Raw genomic sequence first — 27042 nt, 5'->3', positions numbered from 1 at the left:
TCTCTTACAGCTTAATGGAAGCTGATTGAGTGAAATAAAACTGAAGATGCAAGAGATTTTGGAACAGAACTGAGTCACTTGCCAGAACTAAGACAGCAGTTGTAGGATGTGGAAGAGAGGATGGGTCATTGTTATGGTTTGAAAGGAAAAGGTCCCCCACAGCACAAACTCAATAGGACATTTCAAAAGAGGAGCCCAGCTGGTAGAAGTGGGGCATAAGAAGTAGTTCTTCAAAGATCATTGCTAATCTTTAGCCTTTACCACCACATGTTCTTATAACCCTAACAGAGACGCTTGCCCCATGCCTTCTCCTACTGTGATGGGTTGGAAGCCTCTGATTCATCTAAAAGATCTCCTTTGTCTGTTACGTTGTTCCTGCAAGTATTTTCATCACATCTATGAAGAAGTCACTAACACAGTGGCCAGGAGGGTTTTGTGGGAGGTAAATGACATAGGAAGCTTCAGCATATTAAGAATCTGGGTTTCCATCTGAGGTCACTGTGTAAATGATGGTTCACCCTAGATAGAAAAGTAAGAATGTCCTTATACCCTATGCTTACTGTTGTATAGAATGAGATTTAATACTAGAAGTTACTTTATAAGTTAGAAAGGACTGTAAAAGTTGTGCTAAAAAACACATTGATAAGCATCATGGCTACATTTGTCTTTAGTCCTTATTTCAAAAGTAAATAATTTGCAGAAGTATCCATCAACTTAAATGTTTATCACAGAAGTTTTCCTGAAACTCAGATGTTATCGAATATGTGGAAAAAACAAAACAAAAAATAAAAATCACAATCCCAGAGGATCTGATTTGGTATCATGTTGTTTCTTTGTACAGAGATTTATAGGGAAACTTGTTAAAAATATTGATCGCGGTCTTGACTGAAGGAATCTATTTATATCTGGTTAAAGAGAACAGCAACTAAAATCCCCCCAGAGTCTTGGCCGTGTGGACAGGACTGGCAAACACATAAATCAGCACCCCCCCACCACCCTCCCAATTGAATGAGATAATGCATGAGCCGGAAAAGCAGGGAAGGATTTATTATAGTTCTAAATCTCTTCCTAACTTGGCTGATGTGTGAGCTTGAGTTTTAGAACACAAACAATATTACAAAGAGCCATGTTCTTTTTTTCAGAAAGTCCTGACGCATAGCAACCTATTGTGAGAATTGCTGTTTAGTAACATTTAAAAAGCATGTAAGCATGAAGCAGAAATATTTCAAAAGTGGGCATTCTTGACGAAGAGCTTCCTAGGGCTCGTTAAGGTGCTCTCCGTTAGAATTGTGAGGTCTCTATTTGACATGTTTCTTATTTCCTTTATCCAATGCTCAAGTTTCTTCTTCAGATTGTTGAGAAGGATCCCAAGGGTTACATGAAATAAATATATTAGGCTATGGTGCAAGAGGATTTATATTGTGGCTATTATTTGAAATAATATCCACTCAGGTTTTTATTAGAGCTACAAAATGAGCAATAATATTGCATTCTCATTACTGGCTCATCAATAGTTAATTCTCTAGTTATGCACTGAGCCAGTTATAATTTAAGTTGTTGTCATTTTAACCATTAATTAGTACTATTTATTCTCACTCAGTCATTGATTGAAGGTCAACTATTTCTGTATTGCTGGGTAGTGGAGTGTTGAATAAAATACACACAGTCCTGTTTATGTGGAGCCGACAATCTGTTGAGGCAGTCAACTATACATGCAAGTAAACACATCGTTAAATGTTGTCAAAAGAGCAATGGAAGAAAAAGACTGAGGAACATGACAGGAAACCGAGGCATCTTATTGTGTCGTGATCTGAACAAGAGAGAAAAGTATTGTGAGGTAAAGTCTGAAAACAGAGGAAGAGTTGACCAAGTAAAGGCACGGGAGAGAATTTCCCAGAAGGGGAGGGAGCATTGTTAAGGCTGTAAGGGGAGGAAGTGACAGAGCTGGATGAGGAGGGGTGGTGGGATGAAAAGAGCCCATATACTGAGGGAGCAGTTACATTGTGTTAAGGTTGAATTTTATCCTGTGTGAAAACAAGAAGTCATTGTTATTAAAATGAAAAAGCGAGATGGTTTGATTTTCAAATTGTGTGATTTAGGATAAAGATAAGGTTCTCAGTGAACTCAGATGTCACTTGTCTTGTGAATTGGTGTCCCTGGAAAGACTTCATACATGTGTCTCACCAGCTTACAAAGTAGCTGGTGCTATTTCTGTAGCCACCAACATCATGTCCGGGTTCCACTAAATTTACATTTGGGGATTAGCACTCCACACATTACAAGCAAATAAGAAAATCCTCCTGAGGCATAACACAGGAAAGAGATTCAAAACATTTTAAGTACCAAATATACCCTACTAGGTGGTTACTAGAAAAAATGGAACTACAGCAAAGTATTTGGGAAAACTTACATTTGGCGATGGAAAATGCCTACTAGGCATTCAGATCCACTTGCTGGTGATATGTCAATTGTGCAGATACTCTTGTGGCATCTGTCAATTTTGGCTACAATGATAAAAGAGAATATAACGGATGAGTTCCGTTTTCAGGTCTCAACTCAGGACTTTACCCAGACACACAGAACTGCATTGTAAAGTGTGTTAAAACCTGTAAATGAATGCTTATACTGGGGTACAGCTATATTTGGGGACACCTGATGGTATCTAGACATTATGAGTTAGATACGTCTTAGGAACTTAGAGTAAACAGGGAGTAAACAAAGCAAGCCATGAAAGGCTACATGTAATATGATTCTCTCATGTTAAAGCTCTATCCACATACAATAAAGCTATACCTTTATGGGTTCACATGTCTGTAAAGACAGAGAATCAAATTGCATAGGGAAATTTCTTTTGTATTTCATATTTTAGTTTCTTATTAAGTGGTAAGCCACTTATTTTTAAATCCCTGTCCATAATGAAATGACCAACCTGAATCCAGGAAGGTATACTTCTGTGTGCTAGGTGATAACTCTGACCTTTAAGAGGTACCTTAAGCTTTCTATTACCGTGATGAAACACCATGATGAAAATAACTTGCGAAGGAAGGGATTATTTGGTTTATACTTCCACGTCAAGTTCATCACTGAAGGAAGTCAGAGCAGGAACTCTAGCAGGGCAGGAACCTGAAGGCAGAACCTTATACAGAGGCTGAGATATATGAGATATAAGAGATGGATGCTGCTTACTGGCTTGCTCTCTGCTCTGATGACTTTAACTTGTGGCAAGTTGGCATAAAACTCAGTAGAAACTGACCCCTTGTCAACTTGACACAGAAGCACATCACTATTTCACCCCAACCCTTCCTTTCTTGTTCATCCCCAAGATCACACTTTAATATAAACACCACAATATAAAACATTTTATAACCTTAAAAAGTTCCACAGTCTTACAAATTCAAATACTTTAAAATTTCCTTCTCTTTCAATATATCCAAAATTTCTTTTAAAAAATCAAAGTCACAGTCAGGTGGTAGTGGCACACACCTTTAATTACAGCACTTGAGAGACAGAAGCAGGTGGATCTTTGTGAGTTCAAGACTAGCCTGGTCTACAAGAGGTAGTTCCAGGACAGGCTTCAAAGCTACAGAGAAACTCTGTCTCAAAAAAAAAAAATCATGCATGTCAAAGCAAAACAAAACTCCATCGGAGTAAATCTACTCAATGTCCAGTATCTGGGATGCACTCATGAACTTCTGGACTCCTCCAAAGGGCTTGGGTCACTTCTCTGGCTTTGCTTGCTGCAAAACACACACCGTCTCCTAGGCTCTGGCTGGCTTCACTGCATACCTGCTGCTATCCTCCGTTGTCATGCCATGGTACTGACATCTCCAAAATGCTGGCATCTGCTGCAACTATGCTACTTTCCCAATAGCTTCTCCTGGGCTTTCTTCGGGTACTCCAGCCATGCCACACAGTACCAAGCCTCAGCTGCTCTCTATGACCCTTCATGACATCAAAACCAGTACCACCTGGGTGACTCTTAAACTACCAAGTTCGGCTGCAGGCATATAGTATATAATCTTAGTCACCTCTGGAGCACAGCTTGAGTGTGCTGCCTCTAAGAAAACACTTCCCAGAGGATGTCACTTCCATGATGCTGGTCTCTTGTTAGTCACCGCTAATGTCTCAGTTCCAGCTGTCCAGCACTGATTGTTCCAGAAAAGCAAAGATTTGACTTCAGTTGTTCTGGTATCTTGTTAACCTTCAGCCTTTGGTTAACCAGAACCACGGAATCTTAACTCAAAATAGCAAGCAGTCATTAAGAGACTTGCAAACTTCCCTCTGAAAGTTTACAAGACAGGCTCTGTGGTCTGCATTTCACTCAATACTCTAATATTCCAAGCTCGCACAGAACATCCCACCAAGCTTTGAAAGCTAAACAGCCCAGAGTTTCAAAGTCCTTCCATAATCCTCCCAAAACAATGGAGTCAAGTCTGTCACAGAGATATGCTGGTACCAGTTTACTCTGGTTCGTTTTTAAAAGGACTATTTGCTAAATGGGTGTAAACGGTTGTCCATGCGGTGTTCAGATTAAATCATAGTTATCTTGAAATTCCCTTTTATTTCAAGCCTTGCTAATGAAACCTTTCTAAAAATACTGAACAAAACCATACAACTTCTAGAATTTATTATGTATCTCTGATCCATTGCTGCTAGGATCTATTTCCATGTAGCATCCTCTTTATCGGCTTTCCCCGCTAGCTTTCTGAAGGTGGGCATCTTGCTAATTGGCACCAGCACAGTGGTCAGCCTCCTCTCAGACAAGTGCCTGGCATTTCCCAAGCTTTGGCTCAGCAGTTTCTCTGAACTTTCGTCCTGCAGGCTACACAGGTGCCCTGTGTGAGACGGACATAAATGAATGCCGCAGCAACCCCTGCCAGTTCGGGGGTGAGTGTGCCGAACTGTCCTCGGAGGCTGTGTACGGACACATTGCTGGCCTGCCTTCCTCGTTCAGCTACCTTGGAGCCTCGGGCTATGTTTGTATCTGTCAGCCTGGATTCACAGGTGAGGCTAATGAAATGGGTACTGACTCCTGGGTTTAGTGACAGCGGTGGATGTAACTAAACCGCTGATGAGAAGACTTGGGCTGTCCCCATCATGGTCTTGACCTCTTTGCTCCTCCCACTCTTCAGCTGGGCTTTGGGAGCTCAGCCCAGTGCTCCACTGCGGGTCTCTACCCCTGTCTCCATCAGTTGCTAGATGAAGGTTCTATAGTGACATTTAAGATTGTCGTCCATCTGACTACAGGGCAAGGCAAGTTCGGGCACCCTCTTCACTATTGCTTAGAGTCTTAGTTGGGGACATCCTTGTGGATTTCTGGGAACTTCCCTAATGCCAGGTTGTAATAGGAGGCTGCTTGTTTGTAGTAGGAGGCTGCTTGTTCATTCCAGGCTGCCCAAGCCATGAAATAATCAGTCAGAAACTCTATTATTTAAATCACTGCTAGGCCAATCACTTAAGCACATTGCTAGCTAGCTCATATATCTTTGGTTAACCCATTTCTATTATATTTTACCATGAGGTTAGTGGTTTACCGGCAAGGTTACAGCTGGCAGCTCACATCTTTCCCCTCTGGCAGCTCTATGGCATCTTTTTGACTCTGCCTACTCTCTCTCTCTCTCTCTCTCTATATATATATATAGAGAGAGAGAGAGAGAGAGAGAGAGAGATCTTCCAGCCTGGCTATATTCTGTTAAGCCGTTAGCCGAAAGCAGCTTCTTTATTCATTAACCAGTAAAAGCAACAACATATATAGAAGAACTTCCCACACCACCAGGTATTTTGCTAGCCCCATAATGGCTCCCTCAATCAAAATGTCTTTCTCTGCTTCCCATCTCTATCCTTGCCCCATCTCAACTATCCCATTACCTGAACTAATGGGAATTCACCAACTCTAGCCTGTCAGGTGTAGTAATAAGGAGCGGCGGGGCTGCTTCCCGCCACCCGGCTAGCTTTATACCCGAAATAATTACACGGAAACTGTATTCTTTTAAATACCGCTTGGCCCATTTCTATCTAGCCTTTTCCCGGCTAACTCTCACACCTGGACTAGCCCATTTCTTATAATCTATGTAGCCCACGAGCTGGCTTACCAGGAATGATCTTAACCTGCATCTGCCTGGAGTGGGAGAATCATGGCGACTCCCTGACTCAGTTTCTTTCTCCCAGCATTCTGTTCTGTTTACTCCTCCCACCTATGTTTTAACCTATGAGGGCCAAGCAGTTTCTTTATTGCTTAACCAATGAAATCAACAGATTGATATATGACACTCCCACATCAGTCAGGGAAGGAACAAGCATAGAAATAAGCCAGAACCTCTGAATATGGGTGACAGTTGTATGGCTGGGGAAGACTACAGGGCCACTGACAGTGGCACCAGGATTTGTCCCTGTTTCTTGTACTGGCTTTTTGGAACCCATTCTCTTTGGATGGATACCTTGCTCAGTGGAGGGAATGGGAGGAGAAAAAAGTGGGAACTGGGATTGGTATATTATTTTTAAAAAATAAAATAAGAAATAATATGAAAAAGAAGGAGGAGGAGGAAGAGGAATAATAATAATAATAATAATAATAATAATAATAATAATAATAAGAAGAAGAAGAAGAAGAAGAAGAAGAAGGCGATGACGACAACAATGACCTGGGCTGTATAAACTTTGGTGCCATGGCACAAAGGGTCCACCTTGTGGGCATGAATATATCTTGGATCAAGTGTAACTCCTTAACTCATGGGGCTAATGTAAAGAAAGACGATGGAAATGAATAAAATGGGAACCATTTTCCTGAGAAATGCTGTCCATCTCAAATTCCTCACTCCAGAGTAACTGAATTTGAGAATGTTTTTATGGTTTATTCATATTTTCTAGCAAAGTTGTTCTTAAGTATACGTTCATGAAGAACAATCACCTAGTTTCAAACAATCTTGCTTGACTGTTCTGCAGCTAAAGTCAGTTCACTCATCAAGCTGCAGTGGCAGCTCTTCCCCTGGAATTACTTCTCTAAATCCCAAGGGTCCTGCGTGTCTATTTTCCACTGAAAGAGACATCTGTATCTACTGTGCATTCAGGAACTTTTGAAAAATCCCCTCGAATTATTAGTAAGTGGTGAGTCACCCACAACTGCTACATATTAAAGAGAGAGATAATCACAATCTAGATGTCTAGCCATCTTTTCCTCTATAGATTAAATATGTGCTTCAGGAAATATTTTAGCTGCTGTTGAAGAAGTCTGGGAAAAGCTAATTTTTTGCTGATTTTTTTCTTTGTCTTTAGTTTTAGGCTCGCTTTATTTTTCCTTTTTCTTTAGTTTTCAGAAGTTAATTTATTATATACTTTCATGCTTTTGATATACTCAGTATGCCAACAAACTTCTTGTTGCTATGACAACAAGCTGTAATTAGTTCATTCTATTAAAAATTATTTTGGTTCATGGTTTCAGTCTATAATGACTTAATGTCATCATCTTTGGTACTATAATGAGGGAAGACATGGTAGGCACTGTGTGGCAGAAGAGACTGCCTCATTTTATGGTAGCAAAAAATTAAAAAGGAAGGGAAGATCAGAAAGTAAAATCCTAGTGTTCAGTTCAAGGCAGTGTCCCTAATGACCAAACTTAGCTTCACTACGCTCCACCCTCTACGATTTCCCTCACATCCCAGTGGGCCAATAGGCCATTGAACAGTGATTATTCTTTCAATATGCAGGTCTTTTTGGGAAGTGGATATTCATCCAAACTATAGCACTCACATTTTCAAATATTTGAGTGTTGGGTTTTTTTTGCCCGCTTTTGTGAAAATTTTAGCCAGTTTTTCGTTGAATTGTTTATTAATTCCACATTCTTTCTTACTCCTAGAACAATAATTTTATATCTTTTAATATTAACAAATTTTATATCTTTCATTGTTTTTATGAGGTTTCTAAATTCCCTCCCTGCCTCTACTGTTTTCACTCTATTGTTCATACTGGGCAAATTCTGTTGTTTTTGTAAAACAACAAAGTAATTCCACTCTCACTTCCTTTTTGTTAATCTATACATCCAAAGAATTCTTTCTTCCATTGTCTTTTGTGACTATTCAGTTCCAATTATGAGTGGCGTGCTTCTAATAGTTATGTTCTTGTTTATCTCATACTGTGGAACTCCAAGTGATCCCTGCTGGGGGTCCTTGAGTGGCTCGTCATTGTTTCTTCATTGATGATTGGTGGGGTTAGAAAACGTGTGTGTGTGCGCGCGCGCGCGTGTGTGTATGTGTGTGTGTGTGTGTGTGTGTGTGTACAAACACATACCATAAAATAGCAAGTTTCTATATGGCTTTCTCAAAGGTCTTTATTTAGTGTTAGTTATCTCTGTCCTAATCAAATGCTGTGATGATGTAATGAGCATTCCCATGACACAATCATGTGGAACACATCTCTTGAGGAGGCTCACGGTTGCTGAGGCAGCAAAAAAAAATACCCATCTGCTAATAAGATTTCTCTACCCTACCAGAAACGTTCTGTATCCAGGAGCCCATGTAGAGGAGATGTGCCATAGCACTGGTCTGGCACCTGATGGTCCCTGGATTGTTTCTTCATTGGTAGAACTGGAATTAAAGATCCTAGGGGAGAAAGGGACTTCTGTGGCTAGGCAAGTGTTGTGATAGGTTTCTCCTTACCCCTGGAAGACAGAGAACATGGAACTGTGTCATAGTTCCTTTTGCTAAGGTCTTCCAGGTCTGACAGCAGTAAGGGCATTTCACAGGTTGTTGAGGTAGAAAAAAAAAAAGACACAATCAAACAAGCAGTAGAGAAAATATATTTGTGTTCATGAGGCCAGACAGAATCTAATGGGAATTATAAGAGCCCAAATGGCTCAGTACATTAGTATTTTATGTAAGAGCACTGTGCTGTGTATGAAAAATGGAAGAGGTTCTGTTGATTCATGTCCAGTCCTTGAACTATCCTCTCCAAAGTGAATTTGAAACTCATGACTTACATGTTAAGCGTTAGTGGTTCATTTTGCTTCCTCAAAATATAGTTGCATGAATAGCTTTAACAATTCCCAAACCATCTCATAATGAAATTCCAATTTCAACTGTAACTCTGTCTCACCAACTCCAATTAGCATGTATTCCAACAAACAGGAATGGCGTCGGTGTCTCTGGAAATCTACATTGTCGCTTCTGAGGCTGCTCCTCCCATCTGCTCTCTGCGCAGAAAGAACTGAAGCAGGCAGCAGGGGATCCTGAACGTCCTGGCTTCAAAACGATGCGTAGGGTTCTTTACAAAACACCCGATGAGAGCCACCTGGCAGCTGACTGCACTCGGAGCCCTGGCTCTCAGGTTCAACTGCCTTAAGCACTCTGTTGCTAAAAATGTATTCTAGTTCATTAAAAATTGAAGGCTGTGCCCATGTAAAAATCAATTTGTGTTCTTTTACCTAAGTCCAATTAATACAGTCATAGGAACAAGCACCATCAAGAGCTTCACACAGCCACGAAGCAAGAAGGCTTTTGACATAGTCAATATCTCCTGATGAAGTCAAATTTCCAATAGAATTCACTCAACTTCTGATGATATCTTAGGCTCATTGTTCTCAGAAATACTTTTTTTTTCTTAAAACTTGAACTTGGGAATATAGATTCTACGTGACTTGAGTAGATTTATTTATTTATTTGTATATTTTTGAGTTAGGGACTCACTATGCAGCCCTGGCTCGACTAAAATTCACTATACAACTTTATAAAGCAGGTAGGTCTTAATCTCACAGAGATCTGCCTCCTGCTGCCTCCCAGTTGCTGGGATTAAATTGTGAGCCACCACAACCAGTCCTACTGAACAAATATGTTATACACATATAAAGGCCTAACTCAAAATGTCAAACCTTGCAGGCAAAAGTATAATCAAGTCATAAAAGAGGATCTAAAGTTATTTTTTCTTCTAGTTTCAACTCTGTCACAGTTTTTTCTTTCTTTTCTTTAACTTTATTTAGTGTGTGTGTGTGTGTGTGTGTGCGCGCGCGTGTGCTCATGTGTGAGTGCATGGGTGTGCCCATGTGTGTGTAGGATAAGCGAATGAACACATAAGTGTTAGTAAAAGCATACAACTCTAAGCAATGCTCCGTGGCTTCAGCATGGACATTCTAACTGTACAGAAGGTCACTGCGATGGATAGTTTGGAGCTGGGCAAGTGAATGGCTACCTTGATCTAGCTGTGTTATATCTTGAGTTCACTACAATCAAGTGACTTTATTTAATTAGAGAATTTGAAAACAAACTTTGTTTCACTACCCTTATTTACTTAATAAAGAGTTTCACTAGCTCTGCCTACTTCATTTGTTTTGTCCTGTATCATGAAAGTGAATTTTATAAGCAAAATTTATGACAGTATGTACTTTACATTTGTTCTTGTAAAACTTTTTTATCTTCCCATGTTTTCTGTAAAAATTAGAATGAGTGTATCAACTCTTTGTACACACATTAATTGTGAAAAGTATATACATTGAATGATTACTGTCACCTATAAAAATCTGAAAGCAAGGGGAGAGAAAAATTCAGTGGGCATAACTTAGAAAACTAAATACGTGGAGGGATTAGATCTGTTGGTGGGACCAGATGACAGAATCTAAAAACATTTTGTTGAACACCTTAGCCAACTTAATCAGGTGAGAATTCTAATGTCGACTTGAAACCAGTCCAGATAGGGGAAAGCTTGCGGGTAAATAATCAGCAGGCAGATGTCAACTCTGAGTTCCATGTGTTGACCAACAAATCTGAGAAAATAATTATTCTTCTAAAACAAAAGAACACAACCATGGCAGAGCCTTCTACAGGAAGTTGTAACTGAAGTCTCAGCCATCCACATCGTGATGCTGCAGGTACTGCCTTCAAGGCTGAAAACCTGAACTGTGGACACTTCCTACAGTGGTTTGGTTGGGGTTGCCCATACTTTAAAGAGCTTGACGGAAGGTGGTATTTTCGAACTACAACCAGGTGCTTCTTAGCGTGAGAAACTGAAGAAACTTTTCGAACACCAGTCCGAGGATGCTGGGGGTCGTGCTTTCAGGAGATGGTTCTGCAAGCCCTCATTAACTAGGCTTGTTGCTCAAGACCCAGCTTGACATTTCTTAAAGCTGTCTTGAAGCATGTAAGTTATTTATAGAAACAGGCTTAGTGGCTACTGCTTGGCTTCACCTTCAGTTCTAACTATTCTGCAGCAGCTGTTTCTAACAGAATATTTTTGTTTCTAACATTTAACACAAGGTACATCCTAGAAGCACCTGCTTTATATTGCATCCTCTGCTCAGTTCAAGGATAATGTCACAAAACCTTGGAGTGGCCGATTCGCTCATTGAGCTATTGGATATCTCTTTCCTAAAGCATGTTTTAGTAAACCTCGTGCTGGTTAGCTTTAGTAGAAATACTGCTACTGTTGCTGCTGGTGCTGTTAAAGAAAAAAAAAGGGAAGAAGAAAAAGAAAGGGAAAGGAAGGGAGGAAGAGGGGGGAAGAAGAAGGATGGGAAATAGGAAAGGAGGAAAGGAAGGAGGGAGAAAGAACTAAAGGGAGGGAGGAAGGGAAAGAAATACTGAAAATAATCGAAAAGGTTTATTTCACCTTCCAATTTGAGAGGTTTCAATTCATGATTGATTGGCTTCATTGTGTTGGTCCTTGGTCAAGCAGCATGCCATAGCTGCAGCATTCCTCAAAACTACTCTCCTAGGGATCAGGACATGAACAGAAGCAAAAGAGAAAGACGTATGTCCAACCTGTAAGGATTTCTTTGTGTCTGCAGCCAGCTCACATAGATTTGCCTCACTAATGTCTTAACCTAGCAGGACAATTGTGGTTAATCTTATTCTTGCAACTTATCTATACCTACAAGCAATTTGAATATGACTGGAGAAAAATTCTCAGGGTGTCCACTGAACCAAGTATCACTCTAAATGTTTGACCCCTAAAGCACCAAGGGACTTTTGTCACCAGAGCACAGACTTTGTAGAGTTCTGCTTTTAAAGATGTCCCTTAGAAGCCTTCAAGTTTCTGACGTCTCTTCCTTCTTTGTTACTCTAAACAGATTATTCTTTCTTTTCTATTTTCTTTGTTTTTCTTTTTATTTCTCAGGGGACGTGGAGTTCAAGACAGAGTTTCTTTATGCAGCTCTCGAACTCACAGAGATCCACCCGCCTCTGCCTCCCGAATGCTAGGATTAAAGGCGTGCGCCACCACATGTAAACCATAGCCCAGATTGATTATTGTTTCTAATCTTAAGAAGAAAGCCAATCGCTTTTGTTTCCCTCCAACAAAAGCATCAGTCACTTCTTTTATTCTCTGTACATGCCCGAAAGTCATTCTGTCACTGCTCTGTTAGTGCTGGCAAAGCAGCTGAGACTTAGATCAGAAAAACCAGGCTTAGCCTGGAACATGAGTGGTGCATTAGCTACTTTCTCCTTGTGTGGCAACTAACTGATCCAATCAGCTTTGGGGAAGACAGCCTTATTTCAGTTCACACTTCATGGATATAGACCATCATATCAGAGCAAGCATGGTGACCGTGCCTCTCTTGTGGCACCTGGAGCAACCAGCATGGCTTGTTGCATATCCAGACTAGACAGCATAGAGCACTTCCCTGGGAATGAGTTCAGGAGATAAAATCCTCAGGGCCTATGCATCAGGAAGCCACTACTCCAAGTTAGATTCCACCTCCTGAAGCCTCCCAAAATAGCGCCACCAACTGGGGAACTTCCGGTTCAAATCTGTGAGACTGGGAGACATTTCGTTGTCAATCTATAGCATGCACCACATTTGTGACAATAACTCCTGTACTCAATTTCCACAGAACTGACACTATATGTGCAAGGAAAACTGGACTGAGGAGTTTAGTTTCAGCTAGGCAACCTCCTTCTTCACCCGCACAGAGACACAATCACCCCTCAAATTGACTTGACAACCCCAACAAAACCAACCCCAACAAACTGCCTAGGTAAACAGTAGCCAAAAATTGCATTTTGGAATTCCCAGCAAGAATTACAGAGTTATACAAAGCCTGTAATAAAGATTGCCTCTTCTAGCAATGCATCCCTTGACCCTCACACCCTATGACAATGACATTCCATGTAATACCCTCCTTAATCTGACTGATGAAGGTTTATTCAATTAGACTAATGCTATTATTTAAATAAGTATATTATCAGATAACTTATAAGCAACACAATTAGGTTAACTTGTAGGGTTGATATCAACTCTATTCCACAGGACTTTGAACTCAGAAAATTAAAATCCCCCAAACACAATAGTAGATCTTATTTAAGATAACCAGAATGTAGTCCAAAGCCGTGTTACCCACTGGAGCCAAAGAAAAAGGACAGCACCAATAATCTCAGAGGCAATAATATATAAGCAATCCTAACTAATAGCTTGTCTGTAGCCCAAAAAAACGGTTTCTTTGTCGACACAGTAAGCCAGACCAAGCCAAATTGAAAAGTAAAAGAATACATTTATTTGAGCAAAACAACTCCCGGGTGAGTTCTCCTGGCCCAAAGATTGAGGCTGGAGAAGTCACATGCCCAAACTAAAGCAGGGAAGTTATATAGCCTACAGGCAAGGGGTATAATGTGTCTGCTACAAGATGGGTTTGTACCTAAATATAGTAAAAAGCTGAGCACTTGAAGCAGGGATTTGGACTGCTGGCAACTTCAGAGCAAGAGCTGCCAGAGCTGCCAAGAAAGTGGAACTGAGCTTTTGGGTGCCTTTGTTGGAGATTCTCTGAGAAGGCGGGGGCTTTGAGAAAGAGACAGAGAGAGAGAGAGAGAAGGGGCGGGGGGAGAGATAGAGCTTCTAAGACCTTGTAAGAGTGAGTTGGAGCTTCCAACCAAACACTGTCCTGCTAAGAAGAGCTGCTCTGTAGAGGGTACAAAGCCCTTCTGCTCACAGGTAGCACTAGGGAAACCAGAAATGTTGATTAAACACACGGGCTTTTGTCTTCCTTGGAAAGGGTTTATTTAAAAAACCTGGCAATCATTGCTATCTGTTTGGCCAGGCTTCACCTGAATCACCCAGACTGTTATGTTTATCTCAGACTCCTGAGCATTGTTTCTCAGACAATAGAACCCACTCTTATGAAAGAGGTCTGTGTACTTTGCAAAAGAATTTACTATTATGCTTATCCAAGACCCACCCTCCCTAGACCTTGTTTCTCAGTCAGAGTCAAATAAAATCCTTTTCTTTTTTCTTTTTTTAAAATTTCTTTTGTCTTGTTTTGTTGTTTTGGGTTTTTTGTTTTACTTTGTTTTATTTTTTGTTTTTTGAGACAGGGTTTCTCTGTGTAGCCCAGGCTGTCCTGGAACTTGCTTTTTAGACCAGGCTGGCTTTAAACTCACAGAGGTCCTCCTGCCTGTGCCTCCCAAGTGCTGGGATTATAGATGTGCTACCACTGCCTGGCCAATAGAATCTATTCTTATGGAAAAGGTCACAGGTATTTTTCAAAAGGACATGTACTTTGCAAAGGAGTTTCAAAGCAGTTATGCCTTAAGCTTTGCTGTGGTAACTGTCACAGAGAAACCTTTTTCCAAGGTTGTACTGTGTTTAAATATGTCAGAAAATAGCTACTCAGGTCAGACTCTAGAAGTTTGACCCAACATTGGCTAAGTCTTGGTGAACTGGATTTCCTTCTTGCCTCCCGTAGATTGCTACCCTGCCAGTCATGGTGTTTACAAGGATACCCCTACTTCAAAGAAGAGCTGCTACCCGCACCCCCCCCACACACACACACACAAGACAAAAGGGAACACTTTACTCCAGGTTAGACAGAATTTGTCAGGCTCAGTTTAGCTTACTGCTGGTTTGGTTTGGTTTGGTTGATGCATTGAATAGGTGCAGGACCACCTTTTATATGTGCACCCAAAGCTGCTCAGGCACCAGGAGATGAGGATTCATTATGTTAGTAAGACCAACATGAGCTTTAAGGGATCTGTTTGTACATACACACAGTCGACAGGGAGGCAGATTCAGGACCAAATGTAGATGGAGTTTGGAAGCATATCTTAGGATCAGCCAGTTTTTAAAAAGCTGTTCTGTTCATTTAGTACATGGAGACACAGAAGTCCATGGCAGTAATGGTGAATTTAAGTTGACAGCTTCAGCTGCTGCTACATTTACCTAGACGGTGCCATTGTTTAGCCAGTATACAGTGCTGAACCTGAACAACAAGTGAATCTAACAATCCTTTCTAAAATTTCTGGGTTCTAAACTGTTTTATCCTCTGTTGCTGGGACAGCTGTTTTCCTTCCAACGCTATGAACTCAGTGTGTTCTAGTTTCTTTAATTTTGTCTTTTTGCCAATCATTTTCTCTGTACTAGGTCTTTCAGCCAGAAAAGACACATGTCAGTGAGAAAGCTTTTGCAGGGCCTGGGGGTATATAGTCTATTGTGGATCACTTGGCTACCATATGAGAGGCATTGCAAAAACTAAAACAAAGATAAAGTAGAGATGCTTTTTATTTTTCACTTTAGTAAGTCGGGTCACATGGTAAAAGTATATCTGAAAATGTTCTTTCTTTTTATTAACTTTCTTTTTATTTATCCTTTGTGGCTTTCACTTCATGTCTCTATATCATGTCTCCTGATCTTACCCATCTCCCTCCCCCAACCAAAATAAAACAAAATAAAATGTAAGAGTAGAAAGGGAAGAAAGGGAGAATCTTGTCATGGAAGCATCAGTGTGATATGATACAGTAAGGAACTCTATAAACCCTTTTATCCATAGATTTTTACATGCAGGCACTTATTCTAAAGAACCATTGGTCTGGTTGGAGGCCCCTGGTCTCTGCTACAGCATGGAGGTTGAGCCCTCCCTGGCACTCTTTCTGGACATCCTGTTGCTGCCCCATGGTGGAGATCTTCCAGCCCTGGGAACCCCTCCCCTCTACCCCCAGGCTTCAGCAGATTACACATGGGATGGATATTGGGGTGGGCCAACACATAACTCTGGTTCTGAGCCTGGCTAGTTGTGGGGTTGTTCAGTCCACCAGCTCTCTCCTGTCTTTGCCACCAGGGTTAGCACTTCAGCATTGCCCTGCCTAGTTAACCCCTTGCAACAATGAGCAAGGGGCAGGACTATTTCTCTCACACCTACACCTTCAGGGCCAGTTCTACTATGTTACCCAGGCAAGGTATAGGGGCCATTCTACTGAGCACTGTTGAGGGCCGGGTTTAGCTCTCCTGCTTTTATGATCTCAAGGCCTGCTCTTCCACCTGCCTTGGTTGTTGATAGGGGTGATAGGGGTGTGCATCTCACCTCTGCCCATGCCACCAAGTGACAGATGAGAAATAGGGACAGCTTACCCATGCTCACAAAGATGGGGCTGACTCACCCACACCTCTGCAAACAGGGTTGGCTCTATTGTGTTGTCCAGATGAGGTGCAGGGCCAGTTCTCCCAAGTGTTGCAGCTGATAGTGGTGGGGTAGTTCTTTATTTCTGTGAGGGAGAATCAATCATGCAGTTTCAACAGTAACTTACAGGTAGCAAAGTCATAGTTAAATTTATTTCTCTTAATCTCTATATACTGTGGGATTTCTGGATCAAATTGCTGTCATCCTTTAGGGAGAAAAAAAAACCTTTCAGGCCTATTACTGGTCAAAACAGAATAATATATGTTCAAAATAAATGTGCATAATCCCTTTCCCTTCGCATCTTGGTCATTTATTGGTTTCTGGAGGTGGAAAATAGGAGGTAAATCACTCCTGGCAATGGCCACATTGAATGTGATCTCTCAACAGTTTGGGTCTATCTAAATTCTATAGTGAATAGAATCACTTCATTATCAGCACCATCTGTTGCACTCGGAATGCTTCCTGATTCAACCAGTGCAGATATATTGTCTGCTGAATGGAGCCCCAGGGATTGTTGCCTAATTCTACCATCATGTCCCTCCCATGGAAGCAGAGTGAACAAAACCAATAAGCCTGGAATCTGACCCTCTGTCCATCAGTTTCGTTCAGATTGACAAGTAGTGCAATGGGAGTCCCTTGCTTGCCTCACTGCCACACATCCTCAGGAAAGGGGACATAGCTTGAATTAGAGTCCAGAGAGTCTTGTTTTGTCTATAAATCCATCCTAAAAGTTGTCTTTGTTTGCTTGTTTCTTTAAAAAAGCCATGTCTCCATAAGCATGTCATCTTTGTTGCTAAAACTTTTGGTCTGAGATTGACTTTTATCTCATTTATAAGCAAAACAGTTAACCTACTGCTCTCTCTGGATGTTTGGTCAGAGACAAAGGACACTATTAGCTTAGTATTGCTGAGAGCATGAGCATCACATCTGAGGGGTTTCTTATTGTGTGCAGAGGTATAGGCAGGAGGATATGAAATTCAAGGCCATCCTTGGTTACATGGTGAGTCTGAGGCTATTCTAAACTATAGGAGACGTTGACTAAAGGGGGAGGGGCATATAACCCCTAATAATTTGTGCACACCTTAACAAATGTTCCCATCCTCATGACCACATGGACAGCACTAATTGGACTCTAAGTTATTAATATTAATAAATATGCTATAAAATATGAAGCTAGAAGGGAGATAGAGTAGGTAGTAGGTGGATCTGGAAAAAGGTAGTTGCATGTGGATATGATCAAAACACAAGTTATAAATGCAGGACATTTTCAAAGAATACACTTAAACTACTGAATGGAAGCTTCAGGTAAGTCTCAGGGCTCTTGAAGGCAAATAGTAACCAAGATTATATGTTAGGAAAGTTTTGCCCTTAGCAGTTAAAACTTTACTGAGTATTAGAAAGAGTCCTTCATCCTTCTAAGCCATACAATTAGTTGGAACTCAGAATTCTTGCTCCAATTATAGTCTATGCTAATTTTGATAAATTAAATTCTCTATTCCAGTTGACACAGCACAATTTGAAAAATGTGTTTTCTTTATATCTGATTGATCTTCGATTTTCAGAAGTGTGTAACACCTTAAGTTTCCCAGGTTTCTTTCTTCCAATAAAGAACTTAAAGATTTACAAAGAGAAAACTCAAATGGAATATAAATGCTTCTATTTTTGTGGAAAAGTCTTAGGTTAAAATGAAATTTCTAAAAGCCCAATTGGATCATTTTTTATAATTTTATGACTATACTTTTAATGGATTATTTTACAGGTGCTGAAGTTATTCCTGGGAATATGATTCATATCATTTGTATAATAAAGTACTTTGTAGCTTATCTCTAAGTTTTCTGCTACCTTCTGGCAGAAACTTTGAGTCAAGTGTGTATTTTTAGTTCATAGCTGTGACAAAAGTCATTTTACCTGCTCGCTGTGTTAGTAGATCTCTCCTTGTTGAATTAACTTCTCAAGGCAAAGTCACATAATTCTGATGACCATCGTGAAGTTACTTGTTTGATTTTCTCCACCTTGACTTTCTTGTTTAATCTATTTTGTGTATGGACAAGGGAATGGGGAGACGAATGGGATTGGTCTGTGTTGGCAGATGCCTTTTGGGCACACGTGAAGCTGCCAATATTTTCCAAGCATCACACAGTGATACAAATCCTACCCAGTTTGGGAAGATATTTCATATTTTGAAACAAACATAAATTTCTGCTCTCCACAAAGAAGTTTTATCTCATTTAAATTCACAGTTTAGGTTATATATGTTTACTATTGAATTTTCGGATAGTATTATTGACATATTATAAACTAAACTAATTATTATGCCTTTGCTTTCCTTTCTTTTTTGTGTTGAAATTTCTTTCTTTCTTTCTTTCTTTTTTTCTTTCTTTCTTTCTTTCTTTTTCTTTTTCAAGACAGGGTTTCTCTGTGTAACAGCCCTGGCTGTCCTGGAGATCTGCCTGGCTCTACCTCCTGAGTGCTGGGATTAAAGGCATGCAACACCATGACTGGCAAACTTTTGCTTTATTACACTCTCATATATTACATCCCAACTGCAGTTTCCTCTCCTTCGTCTCCTCCCAGGCCCTCTTCTCTACCTTTCTTCTCCCCCAGATTCATGTCTCTTCCCAGGGACATCAGCCAATCACGGCATTTCAAGTTGCCAGAACACCAGGTAGATTGACCATAAAAAACGTTCCCCACTTCATTATAATCAAAACCCTAAACAGACAGAGCAAAGTAAGAATATTAAAATCTGCAATGGAAAATAGTCAAGTAACATATAAAGGCAGACCTATTGGAATTACACTCCACTCTTCAAAGGAGACTCTAAAAGCCAGAAGGACTGGACAGATGTATTGCAGATTCTAAGAGACTACAGATTTCACCCCAGACTACTATACCCAGAAAAAATTTCAATCACAATAGATGGAAAAAGCAAGATATTCACGACAAAGTCAAGTTTATACAATATCTATTCATAAATCCAGCCCTACAGAAGATATGAGAAGGAAAACTTCATCCCAAGGAGGCAAACTGTCCCCATGAAAACACAGAAAATAATCACATATCAGTAACACCAAAATAAAGGAAGCACACACACATGTTATGTCTAGATCTGCAAGGTCCCCCCAAAACCAAGAAGGAGACCACATCCCATATGTAAAAGCAAAGAGCCTTCATTCTACACAAGTTTGCAAACTTGGACTCTCTGTGTGTTCAACATATTGAAGTGATTGGAGAGCCCCAAGCTCAGTTAGAGTTAGATTTTTATAGTAATAAAGATGGGGCTGAGGCATTTCTAAGGTTGAGGAGTCATGATTGGCTGACATTTGTCTAAGAGTCTGGTGAATGTGGGCTGGCAGGTGATTCGGTCTACAATGGTTGAAAGGTTAGCAATCTCCTTTGGATGGTCTGTTCCTGGGTAGTGCCTAGGTAATTTCAGTTTGTGGTCCTTCCTGCAAGCTGGTATTGCCTCAGGGTAAACTACTGAGACTCAGGCCTCTATTAAGCTTATCATGGTTGGGTCCTACAAAATACACACACACACACACACACATACACACATATACACACACACATACACACACACACACTACAACACCAACAAAACAACAGGAATTAATAATCATTGGTCTTTAATATCTCTCAATATCAATGGAATCAATTCCTCAATAAAAAGACACAGGCTAAAAGAATGGATATGAAAACAGGATTGATCATTTAGCTGCATACAAGAAACATACATCAACATCAAAGACAGACATTCACTCAGAACAAAGGGTTGGAAAAGATATTCCAAGCAAATGGACCCAAGAAACAAGTGGTTGTGGCTATTCTAACATCTAACCAAATAGACTTTGAATGAAAATTAGTCAAAAGAGCAACTTTTTAAAATTAATCATACTCATCAAAGAAAAAATCCATCAAGATCGTATCTCAATTCTGAAGATCTATGTCCCAAACACAGAGGTACCCTTGTTTGTAAAAGAAACACTACTAAAGCTTAAATTACACATTGAACCCGACACATTAATAGCAGCAGACTTCAATTTCCCACTCTCAACAATGGACGGTGTTAAGCATTTTTCCCTTAAACGACCAACCTCTTTGCTGACTCAACAATTCCAATCAGACCAAATCAGACCAAATTAAAAGATACCCAGGTTTAATGGCTGCCAGCATTCCTGGGTGGCCCATGGAGAGGCAAAGCCTGTTCCTGATCAAATCTTGAACCTGGATAAACAATGAGGTTAGTTCTGTATCATCAGGTATAAATTCAGCAGTTTCAATATGTAAAATAACTCTTTCTGCATATTGTGAATCAGTAACTATATTAATAGGTTCTTTAAAATCTCTTAGTACCATAAGAATGGCATATAATTCTGCCTTCTGGACAGAATCATAAGGACTTTGTTCCACCTTACCCAAGTCATCTGATTTGTAACCTGCCTTCCCTGATTTATTGGCATCAGTATAGAATGTACGGGCTCCAGTTATTGGAGCATCACGGACTATTCGAGGAAGGATCCAAGAAGTTCTCTTTATGAAGTTGAGCCGCTTGCTTTTTGGATAGTTGTTATTAATGTCTCCCAAAAAATTAGCACAAGCTCTTTGCCATGGTTCATTATCTTCCCATAATTTCTTTAGTTCATCAGCAGTGAAAGGCACTATAATTTCTGCTGGGTCTATGCCTGCTAGTTGACGAAGTCTCAGCTTGCCTTTTATAATTAACTCAGAGACTTTTTCCACGTAAGTTTTCAGTTTCTTACTTGGTTTATGTGGTAAAAAGATCCATTCCAAGATAATATCATCTCTCTGCATTAAAATTCCTGTAGGAGAAATTTTCGATGGTAATATGACGAGAATACAATCGAGCTCTGGATTCACTCTGTCCACATGTGCCTGTTGTAATTTCTCCTCAATCATTGTCAGTTCCTTTTCTGCTTCAGCTGTTAATTCTCTGGGACTGTTTAAATCTTTATCACCATCCAAGGTCTTGTTCAAATGAATTATTAGATCAGGTGTTATCCCAATAGTTGGTCGTAAACTGGAAATGTCTCCTAACAGTCTTTGAAAGTCATTAAGAGTCCGTAAGCGATCTCTCCGAATTTGTGCCTTCTGTGTCTTAATTTTTTGCAAACCTATTCTATAACCTAAATAATTAACAGAATCTCCCTTCTGAATCTTTTCAGGAGCAATTTGCAATCCCCATTTAGGTAACAGTATCTGTATTTCTTCAAACAGCCTGTTCAAGGTATCTATGTTTGAATCAGATAACAATATGTCGTCCATGTAATGGTATACAATAGATTTGGGAAATTTCTTGCGTATTATTTGCAATGGTTGGTTCACAAAATATTGGCACAGGGAGGGGCTATTTAACATACCCTGGGGGAGGACGGTCCAGTGGTACCTCCTCGAAGGTTGAGAATTGTTATAAGTAGGCACTGTGAAGGCAAATTTTTCTCTATCTTCTTTTTGCAAAGGTATAGTGAAAAAACAATCCTTCAAATCAATAACTATGAGAGGCCATCCTTTTGGTAATAAAGAGGGCAACGGAATTCCAGATTGCAGAGGGCCCATAGGTTGAATAACCTTGTTGATGGCCCTGAGATCTGTCACCATTCTCCATTTACCTGATTTTTTCTTAACCACAAATACAGGAGAATTCCAAGGGCTGGTAGATTCTTCTATATGTCCAGCTTCTAGTTGCTCTTGTACCAGCTGTTCTAAAGCCTGTAGCTTTTCCTCAGCTAAAGGCCATTGCTTTGTCCATATTGGTTTCTCAGTCAACCATTTTAGAGGCAAGGCTGTTGGTATTTCTGAAGGGACATCAATTGCTTGTTCCTGCACAGCCCTAATGGCCGGTTTTGTCCTTTTGTAATAACTTTTAATATTCCTTTCAGAAATATGGGCTCTAGAAGTAGCAGGAATGTTAATTTGAGTATTCCATTGTTGTAATAGGTCACGACCCCATAAATTCATTGCAATATTGGCTACATAAGGCCTTAATTTTCCTATTTGTCCCTCAGGCCCTATACATTCAACCCATCTCGTGCTCTGCCTTACTCGAGATAGGGTTCCAATTCCCAGGAGCTGAACATTTACATTCTGAAGAGGCCAATATGGATGCCAAGATTCTGGGGTAATGATACTTACATCAGCACCTGTGTCCAGTAGGCCAGTAATAAAAATGCCATTTACACACACTCTCAGCTTAGGTCTTTGATCATTTATAGAAGTTTGCCAAAACACACGTAACTCTTCTTTCTGATTACTATTGCTTGTAACAGTAGGCATGTGGCTTTCTAATTGTCCTGACGAGGCATGTTCTCTGCAGAAACTGGGAATGTCTGAACCATGTTTGCCATGGGGGCCTGAGAGGCCCCCCCTCTCACGTTTCCCGTCTGTATCAGGTTGCCTTGTCTATCTCTTGTAGACCTGCATTCATTCGTCCAATGTCTGCCCTTCCCACATCTTCTACATAAACCTGAAGGCTGATTCCTTCTATTCCTGTTATTTCTAGAAGACGCATTATTATTATTTCTGAAAACCCGTTGTTTACAATTCCTTTTCATATGACCCATTTTGCCACAATTAAAACATTTGGTATTCTGGTGTCTCCTTTTACCATTGGAAATTGCTTCTTCTACCCATGCTTCAGTGCCATAGTCAAATGTGTCAACATCTAGTGTATGCAAGACCCATTCTTCCAGGGACGCTGATCTGAACATTAAAGGCCTCAAGATCCTTTTGCATTCCACATTAGCATTTTCATAGGCCAAAGACTCAATTATTATACGTCTTGCTTCTGGGTCAGGTATCCCCATTTGTACAGCTTTAGTTAATCTTTGTAAAAAGTCACTAAAGGGTTCTCTCTGACCCTGTTTAACTGTGACAAATGATTCCATTCTCTGTCCTGGGTCTTGTACTCTGTCCCAAGCCCTTAAGGCTGCTGTAGTACACATAGTAAGTATGTTTTCATCCAAATTAGCTTGTTCCTGAGGGTCTGAAAAGAGCCCTTCACCTAGAATTTTATCTAGGGAAACGTCAATTCCCTTCGCCTTTTCCTGCTGTTCTAAAAGTCTAGCCTCTTGCCTGAATAAGCATTTCCATTTTAAGTGCGGTCCACTCTCAAGGACCGCGGAGCTCAGCTGGAGCCAGTCCAAGGGGGTTGCTTTGCTTGTTGTGGCCCAAGATTTTAGCATCTCTTTAACAAAAGGGGAGTGCATCCCAAAAGACATGATGGCCTGTTTAATTTCTTTGAGATCATTCATACGGACAGGCTCCCATGTATCTTCCTTGATGACCCTAGGGTTTCTGGAACCAACCACCTTTTCTGTTGTTATTACAGGAAAGGCATGTAGAGCTGTAGGTAGAGCTTTGTGAAAATTGTCCCGGAGGGATTTATCCACAGATGTAGTTAAAATTTGCCTTTCTACCCTTTGCTCTTCTTCTTCAGAATTTAGAAATTCCTCAATCTTTTCAATTCTATTCACCATTGCTTTTTGTAATGTCTGAATCTCCTGCCCAGAATTATGTTCTAAAGCCTTCATTGAGGATTCTAGAGTATGAAATTTGTCCAGTAGAGATAACTTGTCATCTTTGGACATAATTTTTATGGCATAAACCGTGCCTTCTTGTATTGACAATCTTTCCGCCAATCTGTCATATGCTTTAGACAAAATTCGATTGTCACATTCAGCAGTTTTGATTCTCTCAGTTAACGTTTCAGTTCCTACAGAAAGGGACTGCTGAAACTTACGATCTAATTCAGCTGTTCCTTCTTCCATAGTAATGAATTTCTCCTTAACATCAGAAAGGGACTGCTGAAACTTACGATCTAATTCAGCTGTTCCTTCTTCCATAGTAATGAATTTCTCCTTAACATCAACCTGTACTTTTTTTAGATTTTTCTCAGTTAACCGAGTCATGTTAAACAAAGATTTGTTTTCTTCCTGGAGAACTTCAAACTGATTCTTGAGAAGATTGTTGTCATTCTCAATAGTTTTCAAACGTTCAACCTCTGCCTTAAGAGATTTGATCATTTTCCTATTATCAAACCAAATAGTGCTAAGGAAAATTAAGAATCCCAGGAATATCCATATATGTGGTGTGGTAGACACCTCTTGTAAGATCTCCCAAATGGTGCATTCAAAAGAACTATTGAAATAGGCTGCGGTCACGTTGTCAGACATTATTTAGAAAAGAAAAAGTTCTCTTACCTGTAATAACTGGTTCCTGCCAGTGGTGGCGAAAGAGCCCAGTTGAATCCACGTGTCCTAAATCTGAAATAAAAGGACTCAAAAACAAAATTGAAACAGACACCAAGCTGATAAGTATTTTTTGCCGGGGCTCTCAGGCCGCTGTCACGTGACCTGAGCGTTGGCGGCGGTGGGGGTGGTGGGAGGGGGAGCAGACACAGGCAGCGCGCGCGCCGGCGGGCGGTTGCGCACGGGAAATCTGGCCGGGGCGGCTCGGAACAGAGGCTTAGGCGCTGTTAAAAAGGCTCTGTGGATATCAAACTCACTGCTTGATACTCTAACAAGCAGCAGGGAAAATCGAGTCGCTCAGAGTCTCAGCTGTTTCAGCACGCGCCCAGAGAGACCGCCGCAGCGACCCCGGGGTGCAAGAGACTCCGTTCGGGGCCGGTTCTCGGCAAAGCCCCACGGGGGAGGCGCCAGATGTATCGGCACAAAATAAAGGCAATGCAGATATCAAAGAATATTTACCAGTTTATTGTTAAACTTACTGAACCAAAGTTCCAGCGTAGCACAGGTAGCGAGGAACAAAAGGGCCGAGCCGCCTCTCCGCGCACTCTTTATTGGCAGGGATACGCCTGAGGCAAACCCCGCCCTCTAAAGGGAGCTGATTTAACCCCTTTACAGCACACCTGAAACTTCTAGAACAAAAGAAGAACCAGACCCAAGAGGAGTCAACGGCAGGAAATAATCAAACTCTGGACTGAATTCAATAAAGTAGAAACATAGAAAACAATACAAAGGATCACTGAAACAACGGGTTCTTTGAGAAAATCAACAAGATAGACAAACGCTTATCTGTACCTTTTCTCACCTGGTCTGAGTGAAAATAGTTTCAAGGTCATCTATTGTTCAGGAAGGCATAGAATAACAAAATAATTAAATAAATAAAGTTTAATTCAGGCTGTTTTTAATAGGTATGTATAGGTACAGCTGGAATGGTGCCTTCTAGAATGGAGAGTGTGCTTCAATAGCAGTTCAGTCATAAGATAGCGCCCCAAGTGTCTGTGGGGTTTTCAAATCAGCCAGTGCTTTTTACCTAATATCCTTTTGCTCAAGGCAAGCCAGAGCACTAAGGAAAGATCTCACAGTTGGCAATTAAGGAGTCAAACTGACTTGTCCCCCGATATCTTAGCCTACAGGAAAATACATGTTAAAACGATGTTTACAATAAAAACAATATTGGAAGTGATTTAACAGTTTTCTAATAATGTCAACTTCCTGCCACAGTGACACAGGGACCCCAATCTGTCTCACATGTGCTAGAGACTTGGTCCCTAGCAGAGACTGGAGTGATAGAAACCCTAAGAAGAGGGGGGCAGGTACTAGGATATCTTCCAGTCATTTGGAAGGGTACACTGGACGCTTCTTACCCCTTTCTTCTTCCTGACCATAAAGGAAATGGTATGCTTGGTGATGTGACTTAGTCATGATGTGTCATCACAGGACCAGGACAGTGGGCCAGACAATCGTGGGGGTTCCTGACCATAAAGGAAATGGTATGCTTGGTGATGTGACTTAGTCATGATGTGTCATCACAGGACCAGGACAGTGGGCCAGACAATCGTGGGCTGGAGCATTGGGACAGACTGGGAACAACTCTCCTCTTTGTAAGTTGGCTATGTAAGGTTTTTGTTGCAGTGAGCAGAAAGTTGACTTACCCAGGATCCTGGTGGTAGTATTAAGGCAACTATATTCATACCCAGTGGAATTCCATTCTCCATTAGCCAGTGGAAATGAGACTTATCCCGGGAAGTGATTTCTAAGCTCCCAGAGTAAAACCATTCAGATAGTGCTAGATCCGGCTGTCTGTTTCTGCTTGTTCTTATGTTATTTTTATAAAGTATAGAATGAAGAGTTAGAATAAGTGCTACACGAGGGAAATGTAAGTCTAAGCCCGTTCCTCACTCTTAGTGAAGGGTGGCAATTTGTGAAGTCTTTTGTGTCTTCCCTCTTTGTGAAAGCATATTGTTTTAACAAGGAAGATGTGCCCTGGTGGTGATGAGAACACAATCTACAACTATGAATGCCAGGTTCAGCCGCAGAATTATTACTTCATTTGCACATACTTTTTCATGGGAAAGTTCCCTTCATTTTTTTTCCGTATACAACAATCTCATTTTGTGATTTAGTTGTCTTAATTATGCCAATGATTTAATAACTAGAAAAAGAAGCAACTAAACTGGCCCAATTTTCTTCTTAACAGCTCCGTTTGACGGGGCCTAGGGTGATTAAATTGGGGGCAGCATCGACTTTGAGTCACCTATGAAACAAATATTCTGGAATACCATCAAAAGATTTTGAAGAGAATTGTTTTCTGAGCACTGGGGTGGGAGTTTGAACAGTGGCCAGGACCTTCCATTTATCTATTTCTGTGAGTGAGTTTTAACACCATTGACCTGGCCAAACTCCAATCCCATTCAT

At 40.6% G+C, this 27042-nt stretch overlaps 1 protein-coding gene across 1 annotated transcript in view; it reads left to right on the top strand.

The window, feature by feature from the left end:
• The window catches only part of Crb1 (crumbs cell polarity complex component 1), a 179683-nt gene that overhangs the window by 48413 nt on the left and 104228 nt on the right, over positions 1–27042 (top strand). Inside the window, exon 5 of the mRNA XM_075987426.1 lies at positions 4822–5004. Coding sequence (XP_075843541.1) covers positions 4822–5004 — 183 coding nt within the window. The remainder of the gene's footprint in view (positions 1–4821; positions 5005–27042) is intronic.

Source organism: Microtus pennsylvanicus, chromosome 10, assembly GCF_037038515.1.
Source record: "Microtus pennsylvanicus isolate mMicPen1 chromosome 10, mMicPen1.hap1, whole genome shotgun sequence".
Taxonomy (NCBI): Eukaryota; Metazoa; Chordata; class Mammalia; order Rodentia; family Cricetidae; genus Microtus; species Microtus pennsylvanicus.
This window is presented reverse-complemented; position numbering and strand designations above follow the sequence as displayed.